Below are 25,374 nucleotides of genomic sequence, written 5' to 3'. Positions count from 1 at the left end.
AGTTTGGCCATTTGCCATGTCTTCATCAAAGTGAGGTAGGCTGTCGTCGACTTCCTCTGAGGTGACTGGCGATCTAAAAGCTGAGTGGTATCCTGGCAGCATCCTGGTGGACACTGCCCTCCATAAATGCTGTACCATTTAGGGTTAGGCCCTCAAAAAGGTAAGTGGTACTTGCCTTCTGTTCCTTTTCATGCAGCGCATGTTTTGTTCAATACTTGATTTCTACCAATTATTCTGTAGGAGCTTTACTCTCCCAGCTACAAGAAATATTGTCATACCAATGACATCTTGTGATGGTATCAGCGACTCCATCCTACTGTGAGAGAGGGTAGACCTGACAGGCCTCGGTCGTACTGCCCAGGTAGTTTCGCCAAAGCTTGATACACCAGTAGTTCATGCTCTTGCGGACCATTGGTGGCCGTCAACTCACACCTTCCATTTGCCTGCTGGGGAGGTAATCATCACCCCTTTGGACTTCTTTATGATCATAGGGATCCCTTTCTCTAGGAGACCTGTTTCGTTGACTCCCTCTATTCAGATGAAATCCCTTGGGGAAATTAGTGACCTCTTGGATTTCAAAGTGACTTCTTGTGTCATTTTCTTGATCATTCTGAAGAAAGAGTGGGACAACCGGGTAATTGATGATAGCTCTCCTGAGGAGTTATTTGATCAAGCTGCTAGTTTTCTCCTCTGTCTTGTCTCCAATGTCCTCTTCCATGATGGATGAGGTCGTACAGATATTTTCCTTGCTTGTTTCTTTGAAAATTTTGAGGAGGCAAGAGTCCTTTGACTGGGGTGGGTCTGCTTACGCCCATTTCTTGAAGATGTTGGATCGCTTTGCTTTCGGCGGGCTTGGCTTGATTGGTTGTGCCTATGTTCTTTGGCATCTAGGATTGGCTTGCAGGACCTTGGCTGCACCATTGAAGGTTCAGATCTGTTTGCTTAGAGTGTTCATCATAGGAAGAACCATTGTCTATTGGAGGAGCAACACTTGAGGCTCATCAGGTTAGCAATTCTATGTTAATTTCTATTGATTTAATTATATTGATTATTCATGGGATGTGAAAGTAACCTGAATCGATTATTTTCCGCTGTGCATTCGGGTGTGGGATGGATCCCTCTATCCATGAGATGGAATAGGGATGATTATTATCTATGACATGGATCCCAGTAATTTTATGGGACGTCAAAGAAATGGACTGGGCATTGGTTTGTCATACCAAACCCTAATAGGGTTCCAGTAGGGCACCATGGGCGATCATGGAAAACCCTAATTATTGAAAAAAGGATGCCCAAGCCAGATTAGGGTGTCCTAGGGCAACCCTAGGGACAACCCTGGAGTTCCCTAAAACAGGGAACTCGAACTTATATTATTATTGGTTTTCCAAGGTGAACCACCATGATCCTATGGACCATAGGATTGACTTACACATATGTGGGGAGATCCTTAAACTGTACATCGGGGTCTACATTGACATCCCCTTGGGCACCTATATCCCCAGCTTCCTCCTCTTCCTCTATCTCTTCTTCCTCCTCCTCCTCTGTGCCGCTCTTCCATTTTCATTTTCTTAATGGAAGTTTTACTGATTAGCTTCTTACCCTCACCCGCCTCAAACTCTCCAATTTGGGTAACCCCGAAGAGCGCAAAAACCCGGGTAAGAGACCTCCCATAGGGTAGATTCCCATCCGCCAGATTCATGGCATGATAAAATATGACCTCCATAAGCAGATAGGGTAGGTTGAGTTGAGGTCTTCCCTCACCCACTATCAGCAAGCAATAGGTAATGTATGCCCGCAACATTGAGATACTACCCTGGTTACCACCCTTGGGGTAAATGTTGTAGGAGATGCACCTACTCAAAATCCTGGCTGTGGGCTTGTAGCTTCCCTTGGACTTTGGAGCCCTTTTCGAACCAGTGAGAGCCTTGAACACTAAATTCCTAGTTTTCGGAGAAAATTGATTTGAGATGTCCACCCTTGGCCTGTGATAGCATTTCTTCCCGGTGTTGGGAATCTGAAGAATTTTGGCCAAAATAGCTGGGGTAAGCATTATGTCAACCGCCTTCACCCTACTATTGGGCCTGAAGCCCCGTGTCTCAGCCGCCGGAGGATACCATAAAAATGCCGAACAAGGTTCAGGTAGCATGGGAGGTTTGGAGATAGCATTGATGCCCAACCTAGGGCATTGAACCTCGCATAGAGCTTGAAATGTTGAAAGTCCTCCACCTTTACCATTCTCTCGTTTACCACCTTCTTATCCCAGAAATTTTTTCATTCTTGCTCATGTTGATAACATGAGAACCAAAATTGGTCGAACTCATGGTCCTCAGCCGAGGATCCATCACTAGCTATTGGAGAAGGGACGGTCAAAGATGAAGATGGTGATGGATTTGACCGTAGGTGCTTGAGAGTTACTGAATTCCTTGCTGTATTATGCCTTTGGCTTGAAGACATGGCTGCAATAAAACAAATAGAAGAAAGTTAGGGTTTTTACAGAAGGATAGCTGAAAAAACAGGAAAATTTGGGGAAAAGAGAAGAAAATTCACTTTAAACTCACCTAGGGTGTGTGTGAATGCGAGGAATCTTCATGGAGTGCCTTAGTATGTGGGGGAGTAGCATACAAGACCCTCTGGGCGCAACTTTGAAGCTTTAGACCTCACAAAATAGAAGAAAGAAATGACAAAGAGAAGTCCAGATTGAGTAAAATAGCAGCCCCTGATTCTCTAGGCATTAGCACTGGGGGATGCACCCAAACGCCTAGAGAATGGCAAACAATAGTTTTTTGTGTTTTACTTTGATTTGGCTTGAACCAACTTACATAATAGTGTAGCATGAACACTCTAAAGCATTTATTTGAACATGGTGATGTTGGTCCATATTAAAAAAAAAAATATAATAATAATGAATAAGATAATATGTATGTATGGGTATGAATGTATATACATATACCGGTGTGTATGAACTTGTGTGTGTGAAAAGTGATTGAGAATCTGTACATAGATAGGTCAGAATGAGGAAATCTACACATTAATCTAACTGGATATTTTTCTTTAGTGTCGGTAGTGACGTGCCGGCACACAAGCCCGAAAACTGAACTCTCAATGGAACACTTCCTAGGCCAATTTCGGATTATCACTATGATGATGACAACATACATGAGCTGAACCAAAAGCTTGAGAATATGATAAGTGACCGTAGGTATCTACAAGACCAGATACACTATAACATAGACCTTATGACTAGGGATTTCAATATCATTGAAAGGAGAATTAGTTACCTCCAGTACCACACCACTCGCATTGAGAGTATATTTTGCCGATGGTCAGACCTAATCTAATGCTTAATATATGAATGCAGGTAAAGGTATTAGTTGGCTCTGTGTTTAAGTTTCCAAATATGTATATACCTGGTTGTTGTATTAAAATTTTTGTGAGATATTGCTGGTTGTATACACCCCTGAACCATTCCATCTCATGATTCTCCATGTGCGTGTTACCAGAGTTCATGCAACTATAAGTATGTCTACCCTAGGCTAAAGCAACCTTAGAAGACTAATGCCTAAATTTTACATGGTAGGGAATGGTTGAGTTGTTCGGGCTTGGCAATCCCCAACAACATGCATTACAATAGATAACTAAGAAAAAGACTAGCACGAATCTAGAGGATTAAAAACCGAGCCGTAAAGTACCTCCTAGCATACCTAGCACATGCTGACACCTGTAGTGTTGAGGACCGCTTTATTTATCTTACATTAGCCAATGAGGTTAGGAGTGACCTAGCTTACCTAGACCTACAGGCTTATTTAATGGGAAAAAGATTGGAACAACTTGCCTTCTAGACACAGGTATAAACCAAAATGTTTTCCTATCATAGGTTTTATTTCAATTTATCTTGCAATCTTCCGTGTTGATGCATTTTCCCTTGATGTATGATGTTGCTACTATATTGTGATTTGGAGAATGACAGCTTGTATGCTTAAGATCAAAACTAGAACTTTCCTTAGCTAAGAAATGTAGAGTTATTCACACAAGGTCCTTTTCAGCGAGACAATTATGGTTAACACAAGATCCAACCGGATTGGTCGACGTGGAAGAGTCCCTGGATTCGTTCTAGAAGTTGGACTATCGAATGGAGCCGAAGCTTAAAACTTTGAAGTGTCGGTTACTTTGGCAAGGATGCCCCGAGTCATCCCAAATCTGGTGCCTGCAACCCCTCCAGCTATTGCAACTGCGCCACCTTCATTTATGGCCACGGGCAAAGTGAATACCATCATGACTACCATGATGTGGACCATTCAGTAACAATAGGAATTGTTGGGCCAAATGACCACCCAGTTCACGACCTTGATGCAGTAGTGAGCAGTACCACCACCACCCAATCGACCCCCGTAATTCCCACCACCTGTGCCCCAATATGCGGTGGACAACTCTACGGCTAGAGTGATGGATAGATTCAAGAAACTTCAGCCGCTTGTGTTTTCCAAGATCAGTTCGGAGGCGATGCAACCAAAGAGATGGATTAACTCCTTGGAGAAAGCGTTCGACGTGTTGGAATGTACCGATGTCCAGAAGCTGATATGCGACGGGTACCAGTTGCAGAATGAAGCCGAAGTATGGTGGAAGGCAACGCGACCAAATCTGGAGGCGGTTCATCCCAACTTTACTTGGGATCAATTCAAGGAAGTTTTCTCTAAGAATTACTTTCCTGAGAGCTTCAAGGATAGGAAGGAAGCCGAGGTCTCTACTCTCGTGCAAGGGTCAAAGTTGGTTTTGAATTACCAACAACAGTTCAAGGACTTGTTCCATTTCACACCAGAACACATAAAGGGGGAGGCTAGCAAGTCGAAGAAGTTTGAGAAGGTGCTCAAGTCTGGGATCGGATCCATTCTGTCGGTCTTAGACATACAAGACTATGCACAGATGGTCAACAAGGCTAAGATCATGGAAGATAGACTGAAGGAGAAGGCCACTGTCGTCAAGACTAGGCAAAAGGACAAAAAATTTAAAAAATTTCGGTTGGCTAATCAAGGAATTCTGAGGATCTAGCTCGAGTTCCAGCCCGATACAATATCGGTGACCAGAAGTGGGCCAAACTTCTCAATCTTTTCGTCCTACTTTTAATCAGACTACTCAATACGTCCAACCTGCTCCAAGCCAAGCGACAACAGCTTCTCCACCATCCTGACCAATAGCGAGCCAAGCAAGCCAGGACTCTCCTTCCACCACACCACCCAACAGATGCTTTGTGTGTAACAAGTCTAGGCACATAGCAAGAGAATGTGCCAGCCGGAGATACAATTCCTACCCACCATTTCAACCTGCCGCCCGACCTTTCTAGCCTTGGGATAACAGAACACAAGGGAAAGTGTTCGCGCTGACCAATGAAGAAGCAGAGGCGAACCTAGAAGTAATGACAGGTACGTGCCTACAACACTACTAATTAGTAGGAGACCCAATCGAGTGGATGAGGTTTGATTGCATCATTGTCTTTCATTCAAACCCTAGGTACCTTGATCATATCATCCGCTCCTACACAAGTGTTATTTGACTCAGGTGCATCCCACTCTTTCATTTCTATTACTTTTGCGGATAGAATGACTATCCAGCCAATAGATATAGGCCATAAATTAGTAGTTAGCACTCTGATTGGGAGCGTCATGAGCCTAAGGGAAGTTTACGACCCCTGTCTAGTAGAAATTTGTGGGAGGAACCTGGCAGCCCGCTTTGATAAAGTTTGACATGAAGGATTTTGACATAATATTAGGCATGGATTGGCTATCTGCCTATGGGGCAAACATCATGTGTGCAGAGAAGAAGGTTTTGTTCAAAATGAAGGACGACACGGAATTCGCCTGTCAAAGTGAACCGATAAAGAAGCCCAAGAGGATAACCTTGTCCGCCCTCCAAGCACAGAAGTTACTGGATGAAGGATGCCAGGGCTATTTGGCCACGGTAATGGACACCGAGGCGAAGGTTAGACCATTGGAGGAACTTGATGTTGCTAGGGAGTTTCCCGCATCAGCTGAAGATCAAGGGTAGCGACATTCACAAAACGACGTTCAGAACCTTGTACGGGCATTACAAATTCCTAGTGTTGTCATTCGGGTTCACCAACACTCCAGCTGTGTTTATGGACATGATGAACAGTGTGTTTCATGATGTACTAAACAAATATATCATCGTATTCATCGACGATATATTAGTTTACTCTAAAAGCGAGGAAGAACATGCCCAGCACCTAAGATTCGTGTTGCAGCGGTTGAGAGAACATCAGTTGTACGCCAAATTCAGCAAGTGTGAGTTTTGGCTCCACCAGATTGGGTTCTAGGGATATATTATCACTGAGTCTAGCATTAAAGTGGATCCAGATAAGGTAAAGGCAGTTCTCGAATGGGAAACTCCAAAGAACATCACAGAAATCTGTAGTTTTCTAAGATTGGCTGGGTATTACCGATGATTCATTGAAATTTTTTCTCGCATATCGGCACTAATGACAAAGCTAACAAAAAAGGGTGCAAAGTTCGAATGGACTGACGCCTGTGAGAAAAACTTCCAAGAATTGAGAAATCGGTTAGAGACAACACCAGTGCTAACCATTCTGGATGGCACAGTGGCATGGTAGTATACGCAGATGCGTCTCGAACAGGATTAGGCAGTGAACTAATATAGAAAGGGAAGGTGGTCGTCTACACCTCTAGGTAGTTGAAGGAACACGAGAAGAACTACCCTACTCACAACCTGGAGTTAGTTGCAGTAGTTTTTGCCTTAAAAATCTGGCAGCACTACCTATATGGAGAGAAGAGCAAAATCTTCAGCGATCACAAGAGCCTGAAGTATTTCTTCACCCAAAAGGAGCTAAACTTGAGACAGAGGAGATGGCTGGAACTAGTAAAGGACTATGACTACAACATTCAATACCATCCAAGTAAGCCAACGTTGTTGCTGACACACTGAGCAGAAAATCCCAAACCGCGTCCCTCGCGTCTTTGGCCGTTAGCAAGCAGTTGATAGAAGAAGCCAGGAAGTTCAATTTGGAACTCATGATTGGGGGGACGGCCATTCAGCTGGTAGCTATGGACATACAACTGTTAATCCGAGAAGAAATCATCAAGAAGCAGCCTAGAGATCTCGAGCTAGCGACAATTATCTGGGAGATAGAATGAGAAACTCACGGGGATCCAGACTTCTTGATAGCTAACGATGGAGCGTTAAGATTCAGGGATAGATAGTGTATGCCACGTGATTATGATGTGCAAGACCGAATCCTTAGGGAAGCACACAATTCACCCTACTCAATACACCCTGGCAGCACCAAAATGTATAAGGACCTAAAGAGGTACTATTGGTGGATCGGGATGAAGCAAACCGTAGCACTGTACGTATCTGAATGCCTCACTTGTCAGCAGATAAAGGCGGAGAGGCATAGACCCTATGGGTTGTTGCAACCACTCCCGATTCCAGAATGGAAATGGGAAAGGATTACCATGGACTTCGTGACTGGTTTGCCAAATACGAGGAAGGGGATGAATGCAATCTGTGTAATAGTTGATGGGTTGACAAAAGCAGCTCACTTTCTTACCATAAAGATAACTTATTCCATGGAAAAGCTCGCCCAGCTCTATATTGAAAATGTGGTCTGACTGTATGGCATGCCCGTGAACATTGTATCCGATAAGGATCCCTGATTCACATCAAAATTTTGGAAAAGTCTACAATAGGCCCTGGAATCCCAGCTAAATCTTAGTACAACTTTCCATTCCCAAACAGACGAACAATCCGAAAGAACCATCCAGACTTTAGAAGACATGCTCAGAGCCTGCGTGTTAGAGATGAAGGACAGTTGGGACGCCCATGTTCCCTTATTGGAGTTTGCCTACAATAACAGTTACCACTCCACCATTGCCATGGCACCATACGAAGCCCTATATGGCAGGAGGTGCCGCACACCTTTATACTGGGACAAAGTCGGGGAGCGAAAGTATCTAGGTCCTGAGATAATACAAGTAACTTGTGATAAAGTGGACGTGATCATGGAGAAAATAAGGGTGGCTCAGTCCAAATAGAAGAGCTATGTCGACAACCGGAGGAAAGATTATTCCTCCAGGTTTCTCCAGCAAAAGGCATGTTGCGGTTCAACAAGAAGGGGAAACTGAGCCAAAGGTACATTGGGCCCTATGAAATTTTAAAGAAAATCAATCTGGTAGCGTATCGATTGGCCCTACCGCCATCTCTAGAGGGCATCCATAATGTATTCCACATGTCAATGCTAAAGAAATACATTAACAATCTGACACATGTGCTCTCCGTAGAGGCGGAGCAGCTTGATGCCGATATGAATTATGAAGAACAACCAACAGAGATACTGGATAGGAAGGAACATGACCTCCGTAACCACACGATTGCGTTTGTTAAGATTCGATGGGGAAATCAACCGCCGGAGGAAGCATCCTGGGAGCATGAGGGAGAGATGTGTGATAAATACCCTTAACTCTTTGGACAACAAGGTAGTCCAATTTCGGGGACGAAATTTCTGTTAGGTGGGGAGAATGTTAAACCTGCTTCAAACTGACTGAAACTTTGCCTATAGAATCAGAGCCAGTCGTCACCGACTCAAATACCCTGTGGTGTATCACCCCTGTGGTTTAGATCAGTGGGGAGCCCCCGAAGATGACATCCTACATACATGTAAGGGGGTGGACTGCATCACCATGTAACTGCTTAATCCATCACCTAATGTACAACCCTGACTCCAGGTAATTTCTCCACAATGTGTACCTAGGGACCATGCCTCCATTCATACATGTCTTACCTTAATAAATGAGTGGTGGGAGATGCCCAGGTGAAAGCCCCAACCCCTGTAGAAGACCACAACAAAAATTAGCATAATAGAATTCTCTGGGCGATGTACCCAAACGCCCAGTGCAAGTCCCAGAGTTGCAGAATCAAGTAAATTGCATTCTAGACTTGTGGGAACCATGTGCATTGCTTTGAAACTCTTTCAAAACATCCCCTCAGACATATAGGAGCCATCCCCCAGCTTTGGAACCATGTGGGCCCCACCTACATAGATTTAAATACAGAGAAGCTAGAGAAAAATACATTTTTATTTGGGACAGCCTTGGCCAAATAGGCCTTAGTTACCCAAGGCCTATAAATAGATGTCCCATTCTCATAATTCATTCCCTACTGTTCAAAATGTTGGAGAGAAAAAGAAAAAGAAAGAAAGAGAGGGAGAAGGAAGGAGAAGAAGAAAAGAAGAAGAGAAGGAGAGAGAAGTTGAGGAGCCTTGGCCAAATTCACCCTAGCCTGAAGGTAACTACCCTAGAGCCTATTCTACCCCTCCCACCATGCTTCCAATTCTGTTCCTTGTATGTGAATCCTAAAGTCTCAACCATATAGCCATATCCTACCATGTTTTGTTATGGAAATATCATGTAGAACATTAGGATGATCATGGATCCATGTAGATGCGACATGACTGATGAGTCATGACAACAATAATAATTTACTTTACTGTCTTACTTATTTAATTTACTTCACTATCATTACTTATTCTTATTCTTATCTGATGGATATTGGAAATTGATGCTACTGCCCGTATATAAAATTGCTAGTTTAGATGTTATAGGCGGCTTGGAAACGAGGCTGGTGGTGGCCTGTAGCGTGGGATGCGGGGCACCACCCGACTCCTACTATGTCATATAGAATGCATATGGTTAGGGTATCATCACTCGTGCTACGAACCCTTGTTAACAGGGGTTAAGGTGTTGGATGTCTGTGAGAGAACTAATACCAAAGGTATTTTTCGGTTAGGTACCCGTCTTCAAGAAAGATGGTATCACAGGCTAATCATAGAGGGTTGATTGGGCTGACCATGCAGAGGATGCTAGAGCCGACTGATTTTCTCCGACAACTCAATGGGTGTATTGCAGGAAGGGGTTAAAGGCCCGCACTAGGGCTACATGTATTGGGGATTGTAGTAGCACAACACCTGCCCTAGTTTTGTTGTTAGGTGGCTAAATAAATATTAATGAATCTCATGCATATAGACTCATGGTTGTGCTTGCATGTGCATGCATGGTTTATATTTCATTCATGGGCTCGGTGGAGCTCACACTCTTGTGTATTCTCTTTTTAGATGATACTGTAGGTGGATATCATGATGGTTGGGAGACACATCTCGAGTAGGAGGGTGATGTTGATTATGAGTGTGTGGGTGTGGACTCGGATGGAGGTTATCCCTCTGGTGCGCGTGATCAGTGTGATTCTTAAGGATGGCCCTTGATGGGTGGGCAACTTACATATTGTAACCTTAGGGATTCTTTTTGGGTAGAGAGGATCTACTACTTTTCCCCTTCTTTTGTATAGCTTACTTGGGCTTCTGTTTCTTACCCACTATTGTATACCTGTGAAGCTATTGGTTAGATAGGTACTGACTGTCTTACTTGTGAAGGTTGTGAACAGAACAATAATGTAAATATTAACTTTAATGTTTAATGTCAAGTTTAGTTTCCACTGCACTCTGTATTCTAATTTATCCATTGTTATGGGTGTGTGTGTTTGTGAGTGATATTAACTGCTTCCGGATCCTAGGGATTTGGCGGATTGTCATCATACATTTCGGGTCACTTGTCCAATCCTCCTAGGGGGTGGTTTAGGGTGTGACAATGAATGTCCTATAGCCACATATATGGTTAAATAATGATGCACAAACTATTTAATTAAATTAAACTATGTCACACTAACTACTGTACACTACACTAGAATATTTGAAAGGACTACATTGTGCTGGAATTAAAAGTTAACAGAGGAAATGTATACCTGTACGCTTTAAATAAATGTAATTATGTAAGACGGACAGTTCTCTATCTTAGGTGGAGGCAAAAGACTGGCTTTGTCCCTTTGTCAGATAGAGTAATGACTTACGAGTGTCGGATCTTAGGATCTCGAATAGAATAATGGCATTCCAAGGTTTTGGAAACTAGGGGCTCAAATGTCGGACAGAATGGCCACACCACGGGAGGTTTCCCAGATTTGGGCGAAAGGGGTTGGCGAAGCCGAACTAAGATAGCTCGGACTTCGGATAGGGAGTTGAGGCTCAAAGGCTCAAAATCAAGCTGGGGCAGGGCCCCAGAACAAGGAAACTAAGAAAAACTGGAAAACTAGAGCTCTGGGGGTGCCCCCTCTCCCACAAACTTTGAATGTGCATATGAGGAGGTGAGGGGGCAAATTTATAGGCAAAACGGGTTCGGTGGTGCCACTGTAGATGTGCAGGGCCGCACGGTGGGGCCATAAAAAGTGGGGAAAAAGGGAAAAATGGAATCTGGGGGCCCGCGGGCCACACGGTAGGTTTGTAGTGCACGCGAGGCGCCAAATGGCAGGGCTGCACAGGTGCGTACGGTGCCGCACGATAGGGTCGCACAGGCCATGGTGCCATAGGACAGGGCTACCTGGCAGGGCCACGAGGCACTTACGGTGCTGCCTAATGGGGTCGTGCAGTGAACGACGCTGCCTTGCGGGGCCATAGTTACGTTGCTGCCTTATGAGGTTACGCAAGGCGTGTGGGGCTACCGATGTACGCCTTACAGGGTGAACAGGGATGTTTTTGGGCTATGCGGTGTTTGAAAAGTTGGTTTTCAGGGACATTGCCAATCATCTGCGTCCGATTATCGTCATCGCTGGGGGGTAGCAAAATTCAACGTCTATAGTTTACCCCTCTTTGGCCGAGGCCTGTGCCAACAGCCGAACGGCGAAGACAAAAGACCTCTTGATTTTGTCACAAAGAGCATGCATCACCGCTACTTTGCTCATAGGTGGCGAAGTTGAACGATAAAATTGTGCTTCGGCAAACCATTCGGCGAATGATAAAACCTATTTTTGAAAACCATTTGATGAATATCTTGGAATTTTGAACGATAAAACCTATTTTGGCAAACCGTTTGGTGAGTCTTGAAGTTCAGATGGCATTACCTGCGCAGGCACTTACCTGATGAGGTAGCATTGCTTGCCTTCACTTCTGTTCTCTGATTTTTGAGCAACGCTCCCCTGGATCCTGATTTCTAAGCACCGCTCCTCTGGATCCTGGCTTTCGAACATCGCTCGGTGGGATTCTGATCTTTGAACATTGCTTAGCCAGATTTCCTCCTGGTGCTCGTACACTACTAGGCAAGATTATGATCTTTGAACATTACTTAGCCAAAAATCCTCCTGTAACATATTCATCTCATGATTTGGGAAAGGATTTTTTCTCACATTGGGTTGTTGTCCCGTCTTCAGTTCAATCTTCTCTGCATCTATCAGATCTTGTATGGCATGCTTGAAGTGTATGCATCTATTGGTTTGATGACCTTTCTGATTGTGGTAATAGCAATGCAGCTCTGGTTTGTATCCCGAAGATGGGTTGGCCAAATCTACATGTCATAGTGGTACAACGTCCAACATTCCTTCCCTTTTGAGCTTGAAAAAGAGACGAGTAGGTGTCATGATGCCAAAAGTAAACTATCTGGGAGGGGTTGACTATTCAGCCTAAATCACCAATGGTGAATCATTTGTTGGTGAAACTTGCTTCTCAATGTACTGGATGGTAGTCAGTACGTTCACTTTAGGGCCTTTTCCTTTTCCTCCTCTATTGTTCTTGCTAGAATTAGATCTAGAGGCTTCCTTGGTCGAAGCCTGGGCTTGCTTCCCTTTGAATAACTTATCCTCAATACTCTTCCCTATAGCTATGAGTGCTTTGAAGGTCGTGAGGTGTTGATAGTAGAGGCAATCATGATACTCTCCATTTCTGATTCACTTGGGCGGTTCCACATCTTGGATGCCTTTTCCCAAAATCTTATGATGAAGTTAGAAAACCCCTCGTTGGCTCCTTGCCTTAAGGTTTCCAATTCACGCTGAGCGATGTCCATTTCAGTGTTGTAAGAATACTTTTTGGTGAGCTCCTTTACCACTGCCGACCAAATTTGAGTTTGAGTGTGGTTTAACTGAGTGAGCCACCTCAGAGCCGATCCGGCCAGTGAGTAAAGGAAAGCCTGTCCCATCTGATTTTCTGTGAGATCCAATGCTCTGGCCATAGTAATAAAGATTTTCAAGTGGGCTTTGGGGTCTCCAGTTCCATCGCACTTATCGAGCTTCTACTTGAAATCTTCAGGTATTCTTCCTATTGGAAGAAGACCAAATCATCTTTTGGTTTCACAACTGCTTTGCACTTTACATCAATTTCCAGTTTCTCAACCTTCTCCCTCATCTATTTTTTCCTTTCAGTCTCGAGTGGATTCTGTGGGGTATTGACGACCACAATCTCCTCACTCTTAGCCTTTTTTTTCTTTTTTTTTTTTTTTTTTGTAGTATCCCGAGCGCTGCCTAATCCCAGGTGTGAACAGAATGCCTCCTCTACCTGGTAAGAGTCCCAATCTATGCATCACTAGCATGGGTGACCGCACCCTAGGGTAACGAGGATGGACTATTCCTTCTTTTGTAGACACCAGTCTTCATACCGCTCTTTGTGCTTCCAATGTTTTTGACCACGACTTAGGGCTCTCACTTTCCTTCAACAAGGTATGTCAATTTTTTTTCCACCCTTTATTGCATTCTTTAGCCTTGATGCTGATTTTGACTTGTGTCACAATAGGTTGATGTTGAGTGCTATGCGGACATGCGCCAGATGCAGGCAGGCATGGACATGATGCTTTCCGAGCGGACATGTTATATCTGACAACTGGTGGGTACTTTCTCTCCTTTTTTCCTTTTTTTTTTAACGGTTCAAAACAAGAATTGTTGGATGATAGTTTTTTTGTTGTTATGCTTTAGAAAAAAAATAAAATGTTAATCACTTAAATATATATATATTTTTTTTTTTTTGTTGCTTTTTTTTTTTTTTTAGGCAATGCACAATTCCACATAGGCATACTATTCACATCCCTTTTACACGTATAGGCTCGACAAACATTGATGGGCCAAGATCGAATGGGCAGAAACTTTCCCTAGTCAGTTAAAATGGATACGACCAAGATGGGTGGATAGATCACTCTTCCCTTCCTCCATGGGACCTTTATCTTTCTCTTCCGCATGGTCATTTCATCCTTCAAGGTCGAGGTTCTTCAATGATGACAAAATCCATCTCTAATCTTGCACGCTCTTGCCTGGTAGATTGCCTAAGGAAACAAACTTTCTTCCTCATGGCCCATCATTTTGGATAGAGATTACCCCAGTGACAACTTGATTCCTCTTTTGGTATTCTCCTGGTTACCTTGCTGGTTAAAAGGGTGAGTACATTGCTATTGATGATCTGAGCCATAAATTCCCTTGATCATGGTAGACAGACTCCTTTTCTCGTATCATTGGGTCACATCAAAGAGAGAGATACTGACGAATAATAGGGTAGAGCGAAAATATGGAGAGTAGAAAAGATGGAGAAATAGACGGATGAACGGAGGACTGTACATGTGTGGGGACTGAACTTGATTATTCTTTTATCAAGTTACCTACGTACCCTAATTAGGGATCAGGTCAAATGTAGTTCAGGAGTAATATGTCCCACTATCAAAGCCTTGATAATTAAGTTCTATCATAGCTAGGTGAGCTCGAAGCTGTGGATGAGAATTTAATCATCATTTGGCCCGAGAGGACTTTACTAGGTTGTAATAGGGCTTAGGACTAGGTTCCAAAGGATGGTAGAGGCTCTATTGTGCCCTTAGAGTCCAACCATGACATGACACTTCTGCTGAGGAATCTGGTAATTGAACTTTTTTTTTTTTTTTTTTGTGTTGGGGTTTTGACAATTCTTCTTTCCAGAAGTGTAATCGAGAAGTTTGGTTATTCCTCTCGTGAAGACTTTGGTAATTTCACTTTTGAAAATTGGCTGATAATTTTGACAATTTCATCCCTGAAGGAAAAGTGGCAAGTCTGATTGCTCGCAATTGTTTGCAAGATCTTGAGCCAATTCTTTTTTTTTTCGCTCTTTTTCTCATTTTTTTTTTGAACTCTTTCATCAAATTTTTTTTTGAACTCCCATCTTTTTTTCTTTCTCCCTTTTTTTTTTTTTTTTGAACTCTCATTTTTTTTTAGATTGGCCCGACTTTGGTTGTGGAAACGGAGCTCTTTTTTTTCTCTTTTTTTTTATCCTCCGGGAATGTATTGCCCTTGTGACATCTTTCTTCAACACGGGGACTCCTTTCGATTAGACCTTAGAAGCTAGTGGAACATTTGATAAATAGGAGGATATATGGATAATGGGGTGTAGGTGGGCCAAGATGAGTTTTTTTTTTTAGAAAAAGGCTAACGCACAACTGGGGGGCTAGCAGATTTTGCTGTCTCAGGTTTTAGCTAGGATAACTAACAACCAAAGGGGGCCTCCCTTATCAGGCTTTATGAGATGAAGCTGGGGTACGGCAGCTGATAGCTAGCTTAGGCTTCTCGGCGTTTCTCCCCTGCATTGATCCATTGTGTTAGCCGGCGAGAGTGGGCATGCTTTCATCGCTTACGTGCTCCTAGTTGGCCATTGAGGAACGTGATGCCCTACGGGGGAAAACATTGGGTGAAGATGGTTGGCTAGGTAGTGCAGTTGAGGTCTTTAGCATAGCTTGCCTTGGCCAGACTGGGGAAGAACCAATCGCAAGGACAAGAACGAGTATACTGTAGACAGTATGATAGAGAGGAGAATGATATAAACTATTATAATAACAGTTTTTAGAGAAGTGGAATAGAACTTGTATCAGTGACTTTCCATCCCAAGCAAACCTCCCTCTCTCCCTTACGTTGTGCTACCTCTTGCTGCCTGCCTTCCTTCGTTGCTTCACTCTCATCCGCTCTACCTCGCACTGATCTTCTTCCGCTACCTTGTCTGTTGTCTGTCTTCCTTCATTCGCTACCTCTCGCTGTCTCTCTCAATCCCATCCGCTAGCAATCTTCACTGCTCTGGTTGAACTACTTGACACTTTTGTGCTCCTGCCTTCTTGACAAATTTGAAACCAGTTTCAAAGCGGGATCCTTAGCATGCCCGTTTGTGAAGTAAATAAAATATACATTTCCCCTCGACTCCATGTCCGAATAAATAAGTAAGTCCTATAAGATTGGTGGATTCCTGGTCAAATTCCTCTGCATTTATTACAATTTTTTGCTAAGAGAGGGATCAAATGGTATAGTTTATTTGTTAGTAGCTTGGAGGATTAAAAACATGACTATTGCTTTTCAGTTGGCTATTTTTGCATTAATTGCTACTTCATTAATCTTGCTGATTAGTGTACCTGTTGTATTTGCTTCTCCGGAAGGTTGGTCAAGTAATATGGTAGAGGGGCCCATCCAATTCTCGTTTGCCCATTCCTACCTAGTTCTTCTCTTCAGCGCGGGGTAGAGCAGCTTGGTAGCTCGCAAGGCTCATAACCTTGAGGTCACGGGTTCAAATCCTATCTCCGCAACATTTTTTTTCTGAAAAAACAAATGGAGGTCTGGCTATTAACTAGTAATTAATGACTTTTTTTTTTCTTTTGGGATGGGAGGAAAAGAAGGAAGAGGGAAGATAGAACCACGACATGTCGACTATACCGAAAAGTTTATAATATTACATGTATTACTTCAACATGGGTGGATAGTGGGAATCAAACCCGTGTCTTCTCCTTGGCAAAGAGAAATTTTAGCATTCGACCATATCCACAATTTTTTCGTTCTTCATACGCGCGTATACGTCCACACATATATGATATATTAAATGATGTCTGAATCATATTTGTGCAGGGTCCGGCCAGATACTATCTTCAGGACGATTCCAATCCAAATTATTGTAGTATATTTGTAAAAGACAGGTGAAAACTCAAGACTAACTGAACTATACTCCTAATGTTGATCTAAAACTGAAACAGAGTTTGAACCCAACTCAAATTTAGTACCTATTGACAGCTAAAACAGGTATGTAATAATATATGTTAGTTTACAAAAATACCCCCCCCCCAAGTTGGTAATTTTTCTTACATCTCCCCCTCCGGGAGCCCAGTTATCATATACACCCCCAAAATAAAGAGCCTTGAATACTAGAAGAAAAGCACCTATACCTAACAAGATTAAGTGAATACCCAAAATTGTGGTAATTTTATTTCTCTCTTTCCATACATAACCAAAGAATGGAAAAGATTCTTCCAGAGTCTCAGGTCCGAGAAGTGTATGATAAATACCGCTAAAGCCCAATGCTGCAGAGGAAATTAAGTGAAGTACACCAGATACAAAGTATGGAAAGGTGTCTATAACTTCCCCACTAGGACCTACCCCCCACCCTAGAGTTTTTGTTATTCGTATTTCGGTTTTGGTAAAAAAGATCTGCGATGTGATCCCGTAAATATCCACAATTGCCCCTAGTAACAATTGTTTGGTTTATTTGATGGATACCGAAAGCTCATATTCTTCCAATTCTGATTTGATAAAATCAGATGAAAGAATAACAACTTAAACTTGACTTTTACCTTACGTTGGAATCGTAAGAGAGTAGGGTTTTTAGCTATGGGCCTAGCAAAAGAAAAATTGGGATAGGTTCCTATAGGATCTCCCCCTTTCAAAATTGGACGTGAAGGTTTCCTCTCATCCGGCTCAAGTAGTTACACCAAATAAAGATAAAGAAGGGGGTTCTCGCTTTCAATTTTTGTTCTAGAAACCTTCCAAAAGAACTACTCCTTACTCAAGTTCCCAGTGAAGATCAACCAAGATTTCATTTCATTGATTCATTCTATTCTTCCTTTTTTTTATTTTTTTAAATTCCTTGTTCAATTACTACATAAATGAAATGTGAAATTATTGAGTAGTCTACTTCCTTCGAATAATGAATCCCCGGAAAGGAATATCTTGGAACTCATAAGGGATTTCCTTGTTTATGTATCGTTCCATGCGATCTTTTAGGTCCCTACTTCACCTCAACAGTTATGTCATGATGCCCTTAAAGCCTATATGCGATGATAGACTCCTGTAACCATGCCATATTTTCTTAGTTGAACAGAATTTCTTTCTAAAAGAAATGGCATGGTTATTTCCATGAAAGAAGTCTTTTTCATGAGGTACAACTAGCAATTCCTATTTATCTCTTACGGAATCGACCATAGATCAATTCCTTTTTATTTGGGAGTATTGAATGCACCCATAGTTTTGAGCTTCATGTTACTCCTTCCAAGAGACATGTCAGAGTCAGGGCTTCCCAATCGGATTAAATGGGATGACAGTTTTTCATTTTGTAAAATCATAATTTCGACCAAATCACACATCGTAGTATACTAGGCCTTCTAATTACTCAAGAGGTTTATCTAAGATTCGCGATATAACTAGGAAGATGTTTCAAATACCATACATGAGTTACTAGACATGCTAGTTTGATGTATCCCATTTGATGTCTTCGTACATGAGAATCAATTTCATCTCCGATTACTCGATAATTTCCACAAGCACAAATTCCACTTTTGATAGGCCCAAAAATTCTTTCACAAAACAATCCATCCTTTTCCGGTTTATTAGTTTGGTAATGAAAAGTATAGGGTTTTGTCACCTCTCCAACTATTTCTCCATTAGGTAGGATTTTATTCGCCCAAGCACTTATTTGTTGAGGAGAAACTGATCCAATTCGAAGTTGTTGATGTTATACTGGTCGATCATAGAATAAAAATTCTCATTCATTCCGATCAGACTTCCTTCCTATTAATCCAGAAGTTCTTTTCAATCTTCATCTAAGCTTTTGGCTCGTTGGAAGGGGATCGGATGTATGGACACTTTTATTCACCCAAGCACTTATTTGTTGAGGAGAAACTGATCCAATTCGAAGTTGTTGATGTTATACCGGTCGATCATAGAATAAAAATTCTCATTCATTTCGATCAAACTTCCTTCCTATTAATCCAGAAGTTCTTTTCATTTTGCATCTAAGCTTTTGGCTCATTGGAAGGGGATCAGATGTATGGACACTTTTATTCACCCAATCACTTATTTGTTGAGGAGAAACTGATCCAATTCAAAGTTGTTGATGTTATACCAGTCGATCATAGAATAAAAATTCCCATTCATTCCGATTAGACTTCCTTCCTATTAATCTTGAAGTTCTTTTCAATCTTCATCTAAGCTTTTGGCTCGTTGGAAGGGGATTAGATGTATGGACGCTTTGATGTAACCTGAATACTGCTTGATGAATGCCTCTACAACTGCCGACAAAGTTTGAGTTTGGTCTAGTTGTGTCAGCCATCTTGAAGCCGGTTCAACCAACGAGTAGCGAAAAGCTTGACTTATTTGATTTTCTATAAGATTCCAGGTTTTGGCTATAGTTGTGAAGATTTTGAGGTGGCCCTTAGGGTCTCCGGTCCCACCAAACTGAGCATGGTCCCATTCGAAATCCTCTGGTATCTTTTTCTCCGGACAACACAGCACATCGTCTCTGATCTTCTCACGAGTGGTACTTTTGACAATGACTTCAGGTTTCTCGACTTTCTCTCCCATTTGACGCTCCTTTTCAGCCTAGGATTCCTCTAGGATGTGTTAGTAGGTGACTTCTTTTTCTTTCATCACAATCTTGGTGGGTACCCTAGACACTACCGGGGCTACCTTGGGAATCATAGGTTGAGTGTACCCCTGCTCTTCGAAAGTATGCATCGCATTTCCTTGGGACTGGGCTTGCACTATCTGCAAGATTTGTTTCATCAACTGCTTCATTTCTGTTATCTCTTGTTGTATGTGATTCATCTGCTGACTCCATACTTTTTCTGATGGGCCAACATCTAACGGATCCATGGTGCCCACGCTGGGTGATGACCTTTTCGGACTCTGGTTGAGTGGAGGAATGGAAGTACTTAAGACCTCTGGGATTGGAAGGGACCGATTCGGGTTAGCCCATTCATGATAGGTCAACACGAGTAACATGAATATTTCTTGATGTGGATTGTGCTTTACAAAAATGAGCAAAGCCTATCTTAGGACTTGAGAAGATTTTTTTTTTCTTATTATTTCTTTTTATTTTTTTTTGTTTGTCATTATTTACACCAGAAGATATATACAAACAAATATATACAAACAAGGTTAGTCTGGCGCAACAATTCGCCTTTGACCTCTTCATTCCACCTTACTTAGGTATTCCATGGTGCAACTTCACCGATACTCATGATTAATAAGGGAAGACCCTTATAACCTTAGAATTGATGTAATGACACCATAAATCCTTCGTTGTTCGATGGTTAATTTTTAAGGTAAAATTTGAATCGTCACACACCAACAAACAGAATGGCCTAAATGAGGATTTCTTAGTGGTCTATCCATTGCTAATATGGAATGCCTCATATCACAGGACGATCAGGGCTCTGTTATTGGCGTACCATACTGGATAGTGTATCGTTTTTCGAGGGACAATCGAGGCAACATTTTCAATACACTAGTCCAAACGGATATGCCATTTTTGACAAAGAACCATCGAAGGACGGACAGATCGCCTTCTTATGACAGGTAATCCACATTAGGAAGGGTATACCACTGAGAATCTCGCTTATAGCCCTAAACAGACTAAGTTAGTTTGTGGTGTATCCTAATCATTTATGGTCTAATTTCCTATGTGATGCATGTAATAGATAGGCTGATAGGACAGAACAAGGCCCTTGACAAGACCGATTTACCTATCGCTCGTGGTCGCGAATTGCATGTATGTGATTCTTTTGATATACCTGGGGAATAGGTCACGCGACCTCAGAGTAATCAAGGTAGTGCCCTTTTTGAGTGGCAAAGTACCCCATGGTACAGTAATGATTACCCTCGCCAGTGATTCTAGACCCGTACAGTAAACATCAAGGGGTTTGGCTTCACCACGAATTACCCATGACTACACATGGGGTCTAACGACTAACCACGAGGCTATGTGTTTCCATTTCGTGTGTGTGTGTGCATGATAGTGATGCAGGAAGCAGCTATCATCTGATCTCAGAGTACTTAGTATGATGTGCCCCACCTCCCCGGGGGTAGATGCACAATAGAGAGTATCCTCGTCGTTTGATTTCACTTCGAACACGATGCATGATGTAGTTAGTACAACAAAAGGGATTAGCCAAGCATGTTATCAATCAAATAATGCTTGAGGGAGAATATTCTTACGTTCAATAGTAGCATCAAGTATTGAAAGCTTGATCATCAATCCCCAGTGAAGTAGCCACTATGAGGATCCGTTCCTTGTGGCATGTTGCCGCGCAGAGGGGGGTTTGTTGTGCTCCTCATTAGAGAGAGAAGGAATGCGTCTTCTCAAAGGTCATGATTATCATGGGGATTGGGGGTCATACAATAATTATGAAATGGAGTTACCACCTAGGATTAGGGCCTAGGACCTATTGGTTTATAGACTTCGGTTGGTCTGTTCAGAGATTCGAGGTAAGTGGTTTGGTTACGAGAGTGGGAAGGTGTTTGGCACCCACCTCATCCGGGTAAACCGGTCTTTCTACTAGATGTTGGTTTTTGAATATTCTCCTTTTATGAATGTCTTATACCCACATTTATAGCTAAATAATGATGCACAAACTATTTAATTAAATTAAACTATGTTACACTAACTACTGTACACTACACTAGAATATTTGAAATGACTACATTGTGTTGGAATTAAAAGTTAACGGAGGAAATGTATACATGTAGGCTTTAAACAAATGCAATTATGCAAGACGAACAATGTCCAAAGCTCAGGTGGAGCCAAAAGACTGGCTTTGTCCCTTCGTCGGACAGAGTAACGACTTGCGAGTGTCGGATCTTAGGATTTCGGACAAAATAATAGCGTTCCAAGGTTTTGGAAACTAGGGGCTCAAATGCAGGACAGAGTGGCCACACCATTGGAGGTTTCCCAAATTTGAGCAAATGGGTCGGGGAAGCCGGACTTAGATAGCTTGGACTTCGAACAGGGAGACGAGGCTCGAAGGCTCAAAATTGGGTTGGGGCAAGGCCTCGGAACAAGGAAACTAGGAGAAACTGGAAAACTGGAGCTCTAGGTGTGCCCCCTCTCCCACAAACTTTGAATATGCAAATGAAGAGGTGAGGGGGGCTATTTATAGGTAGAATTTGGTTCAGCCGCGCTGCGGTAGATGTGCGGGGCTGCACGGTGGGGCCATGAAAAGTGGGAATCTGAGCACCAGCGGGGCCGCACGGCACGATCGTAGAGCGCGCGACACACTGCACAATAGGGCTGCACAGGCGTGTAGGTCGCTGCATGGCAGGGCCGCATAGGCCACAGTGCCACGTGGCAGGGCTGCCTGGCGGGGTCGCAAGGTGTGTGCGGTGCTACCTTGCGGGGCCACGTGGTGAGCGATGCTACCTTGTGGGGTTGTGCAGGGCACACGGGACTGCCTCGCGGGGCCACAGCCTCGACGCTACCTTGCGGGGTTGCGCAGGGCACGTGGGGCCGCCGATGTATGCCTTACAGGGTGATCGGGTATGTTTTTGGGCTATACGGTATTTGAAAAGTTGGTTTTCAGAGACATTACCAGTCATCTGCGTCCGATTGTCATCATCGCTATGGGGTGACAAAATTCAACATCTATAGTTCCCCTTTTTTATTCTTTTGGGGCTTTGAGCCCTTGTATAAACATTATTGTTATACTTTATATTTTGAGTAGTTACGTCATGGTCAGTTGGGCAAACGGTATTAGAACTTTATCATGTATTACTTATCCGGTTGAACATATTGTAACTGCTATATAAACGCTTCCGCATATTTGTGATCATTTTGGAATGTATTAATTCCTTTCTCTGCACATTGATATTAAATATATTTTAATATTGGTTTATGGCTGTGAGTTGGGACATTGCATTTGTGATCTTGTTAGTTTATTGGGATGACACGTATCGTCCTAGTCATACCCTTTATTGTAATTTATCCCTTACTGGGATAGGAGCATGACACTCTTTTTGTAAACTGTCACACCAGTAGGATTTCCATCTCTAGGCTCGAGAACACAAGTGTTACTATAGTCATTCCTCACAACAGGATTAATATGTGAGGTACTACCAATACCAACATTCCTTCTTGCAGTGGGTGTAGTACTAGTGGTTGTAGTACCAATGGCACCACTTCTTAACTTGGGCAAACCTGAAGTACCACCACCCCTCCTTACAGTTGTTTTTGATCTCCTACTAGTAGTCTCAATTTCTCTTGGTAAATCACCATTTAATAGCTCTGTAGGTGAAAGTAGTGCCTCTCCACTTCTCGATCTATCAATGGCAGCATCACCACCAATCACTTGAAGTGTGTGTCCATTCACATAAGTACATGACCTTGGATCATCCACTTGCACATTGTAACCCTATAGGTTTAGTTCATCTTGATCCTTCAATACATGAAACATCTTCAACACATCTCCATATGTCTCCAAGTTTATATCTTGACTCTTATCAGGTGTTATGTATTTCACATTGAAGCTCACAGACCTTTCCTTGGGTATATAACTCAACACTGAGTTATATGTCAGCAATCAAGTCCAAATATCCAATCTATCCACATCTACCACTTTGGATTCAGCCTTCACATAAGGATGCACCAACTTGCATACACTATTCACCATTATTCAAATCTTGCCCCGTCATCAACAATATTGTACAAAATGCATAGACACAACATATTATTGCATCAGAAAAGTATATAATGTAATTCTAAGAAACCATTCTTCAATAGATTTAAAGAAGCAAAAATGTTGATGGCCCAATGAGGGCAAGAACTAAAGCACTGTGCCACGCTCTCACTTGTCTTTGGCTTCTTTCCTTCTTTAGTTCAACTAAGGCTCTTGAAGCACAGGTTTAACTGAACAACTTTATGTTTGTTCAGAAATAAAAAATTTAGAGATGTGAAATGGCAGAGATTGGACAAATGGAGCAATTCAAGAACAAGTTTAACTGAACAGCTTTATATTTGTTCGGAGTTCTAGGTTAAGGATTTATACACTTAATTGAAACTAAAGAAGCATAAAGAAAGTAGCAGTATGAAAATGCCAGGCATTCTACCCCTGACCCATGGATTTTTATTGTAAAGCTTCCCACAGCTTTACACAAGCAGCCAATGTTTAATCCATTATCCAAAACCACTTAATGTGGTTACGGCCCTATCTATGATATAGGACTGTAAAATCAGAAAATTTTACATATCTCATCTCTAAAGATCAGAAAATTTCACATATCTCATCTCTAAAAATCAGAAAAATTTCAGATATGTCTTCAATTGTTTCTCATAGAAGGGTATTCTATTCTATTGCTTTCGTATTGAATAGACAGTAAAATTTAGAGTTGAGGATTGAGATGCTATTAGGCTCAACAAGCTCAAGAGAAATTACTTACAAAAATCTACACTATAAGTCACTATTTGTGGACGATGAATTGCAGATATCGCAAAGCAAATGAGATGTTCTGTTTTTTGGGGAAGATGACTTGCACGTACCTTGCGTTGAGTCGTTTCAGCTCAACGCGGTAGTGGTGGTGGTTCTTCTAGGTCAAGATTGTGGAGGAAGATGACTAGCAGGTACCTTGCACTGGGTTGTTTCAGCTCAATGTTGTGGTCATGGTTCTTCTAGGTCATAATTGGGGAGGAAGATGACTTGCAGGTGCACAAAGGAGAAGATTGGGGATTTTTCCCCAATTTCAAACCCTAAACTGTTGATTAGTTTTGAAACTCAAGTGCCAAGAGCAATTTTGTCAGTTCACCTCATATTTTTAACGTTGTTAGTCATAAACTGACGTAATGGGGGCATGTGTTAACTTTTGTGAACCACAGGGGGGTATACAAAATTTTCCAAAACTAGGGGGTGTGATTATAGTTTCGTAATACCTCAGGGGTGGTACGCAAAAATTTTCCTTAAAATTTTTTACCTTTCCATAGGGGTGCGATGGTCATTTCATGCACCTCTATATCTGATTGTAGGAACAGTTCACCACACCTGCCCATTTAGCATTCCTCTAAATATTTAATAAAAAAAGAGACCCTACCTAGACACGTGTAGTGCACTGCCCCTACGCCTAGAAAAAGTGTAGTTCCTACGCGACTATGACTGCATCACTTCTATGTAAAGTTTTTTTTTTTCGATGAAAAAAAAGAAAAAATGTATTAAATCTATCTAGGAGAGTACACCTGGGCATGTATCAGTGTTTTGTCATTTGTACAGTAGTAAAAGACTATATTAGAAAAGTTTACGGTTGCATCAGCCAAGTTCAAAAAACTGTTTATGAGATTCTAGGGGATAGGTTCGCTATGGGGAAAACTTAGAAGTTGATAGAGCTCGTTTTGCAAGGGGAGATCCGCTCCTGCTTTGCCCTTTCCCTGCCTTGTAGAAGTCCAAAAAGTTCAGCCTCTCTTAAATCCTGTGTTAGAATATGACCTACAACTGTTAGAAAATCTTGTCCATCTATCAAAATGGT

The 25,374-nt window shown here is 42.2% G+C and overlaps 1 protein-coding gene and 1 long non-coding RNA gene across 2 annotated transcripts in view; both read left to right on the top strand.

Moving 5' to 3' along the window:
- The first annotated feature begins 4,443 nt into the window (after window positions 1–4,443).
- LOC122638842 lies at window positions 4,444–5,046 on the top strand. The gene has a single exon (XM_043831692.1). The coding sequence runs from the start codon at window positions 4,444–4,446 to the stop codon at window positions 5,044–5,046; it is 603 nt and encodes a 200-aa protein (XP_043687627.1).
- An 11,446-nt stretch (window positions 5,047–16,492) lies between these two features.
- The window catches only part of LOC122640626, a 30,843-nt gene continuing 21,961 nt past the window's right edge, over window positions 16,493–25,374 (top strand). Inside the window, exons 1-2 of the long non-coding RNA XR_006329710.1 lie at window positions 16,493–16,774; window positions 24,023–24,027. This is a non-coding gene — a long non-coding RNA (uncharacterized LOC122640626). The remainder of the gene's footprint in view (window positions 16,775–24,022; window positions 24,028–25,374) is intronic.

This window comes from Telopea speciosissima, chromosome 9 (assembly GCF_018873765.1).
Source record: "Telopea speciosissima isolate NSW1024214 ecotype Mountain lineage chromosome 9, Tspe_v1, whole genome shotgun sequence".
In the NCBI taxonomy this organism is placed as follows: domain Eukaryota; kingdom Viridiplantae; phylum Streptophyta; class Magnoliopsida; order Proteales; family Proteaceae; genus Telopea; species Telopea speciosissima.
This window is presented reverse-complemented; position numbering and strand designations above follow the sequence as displayed.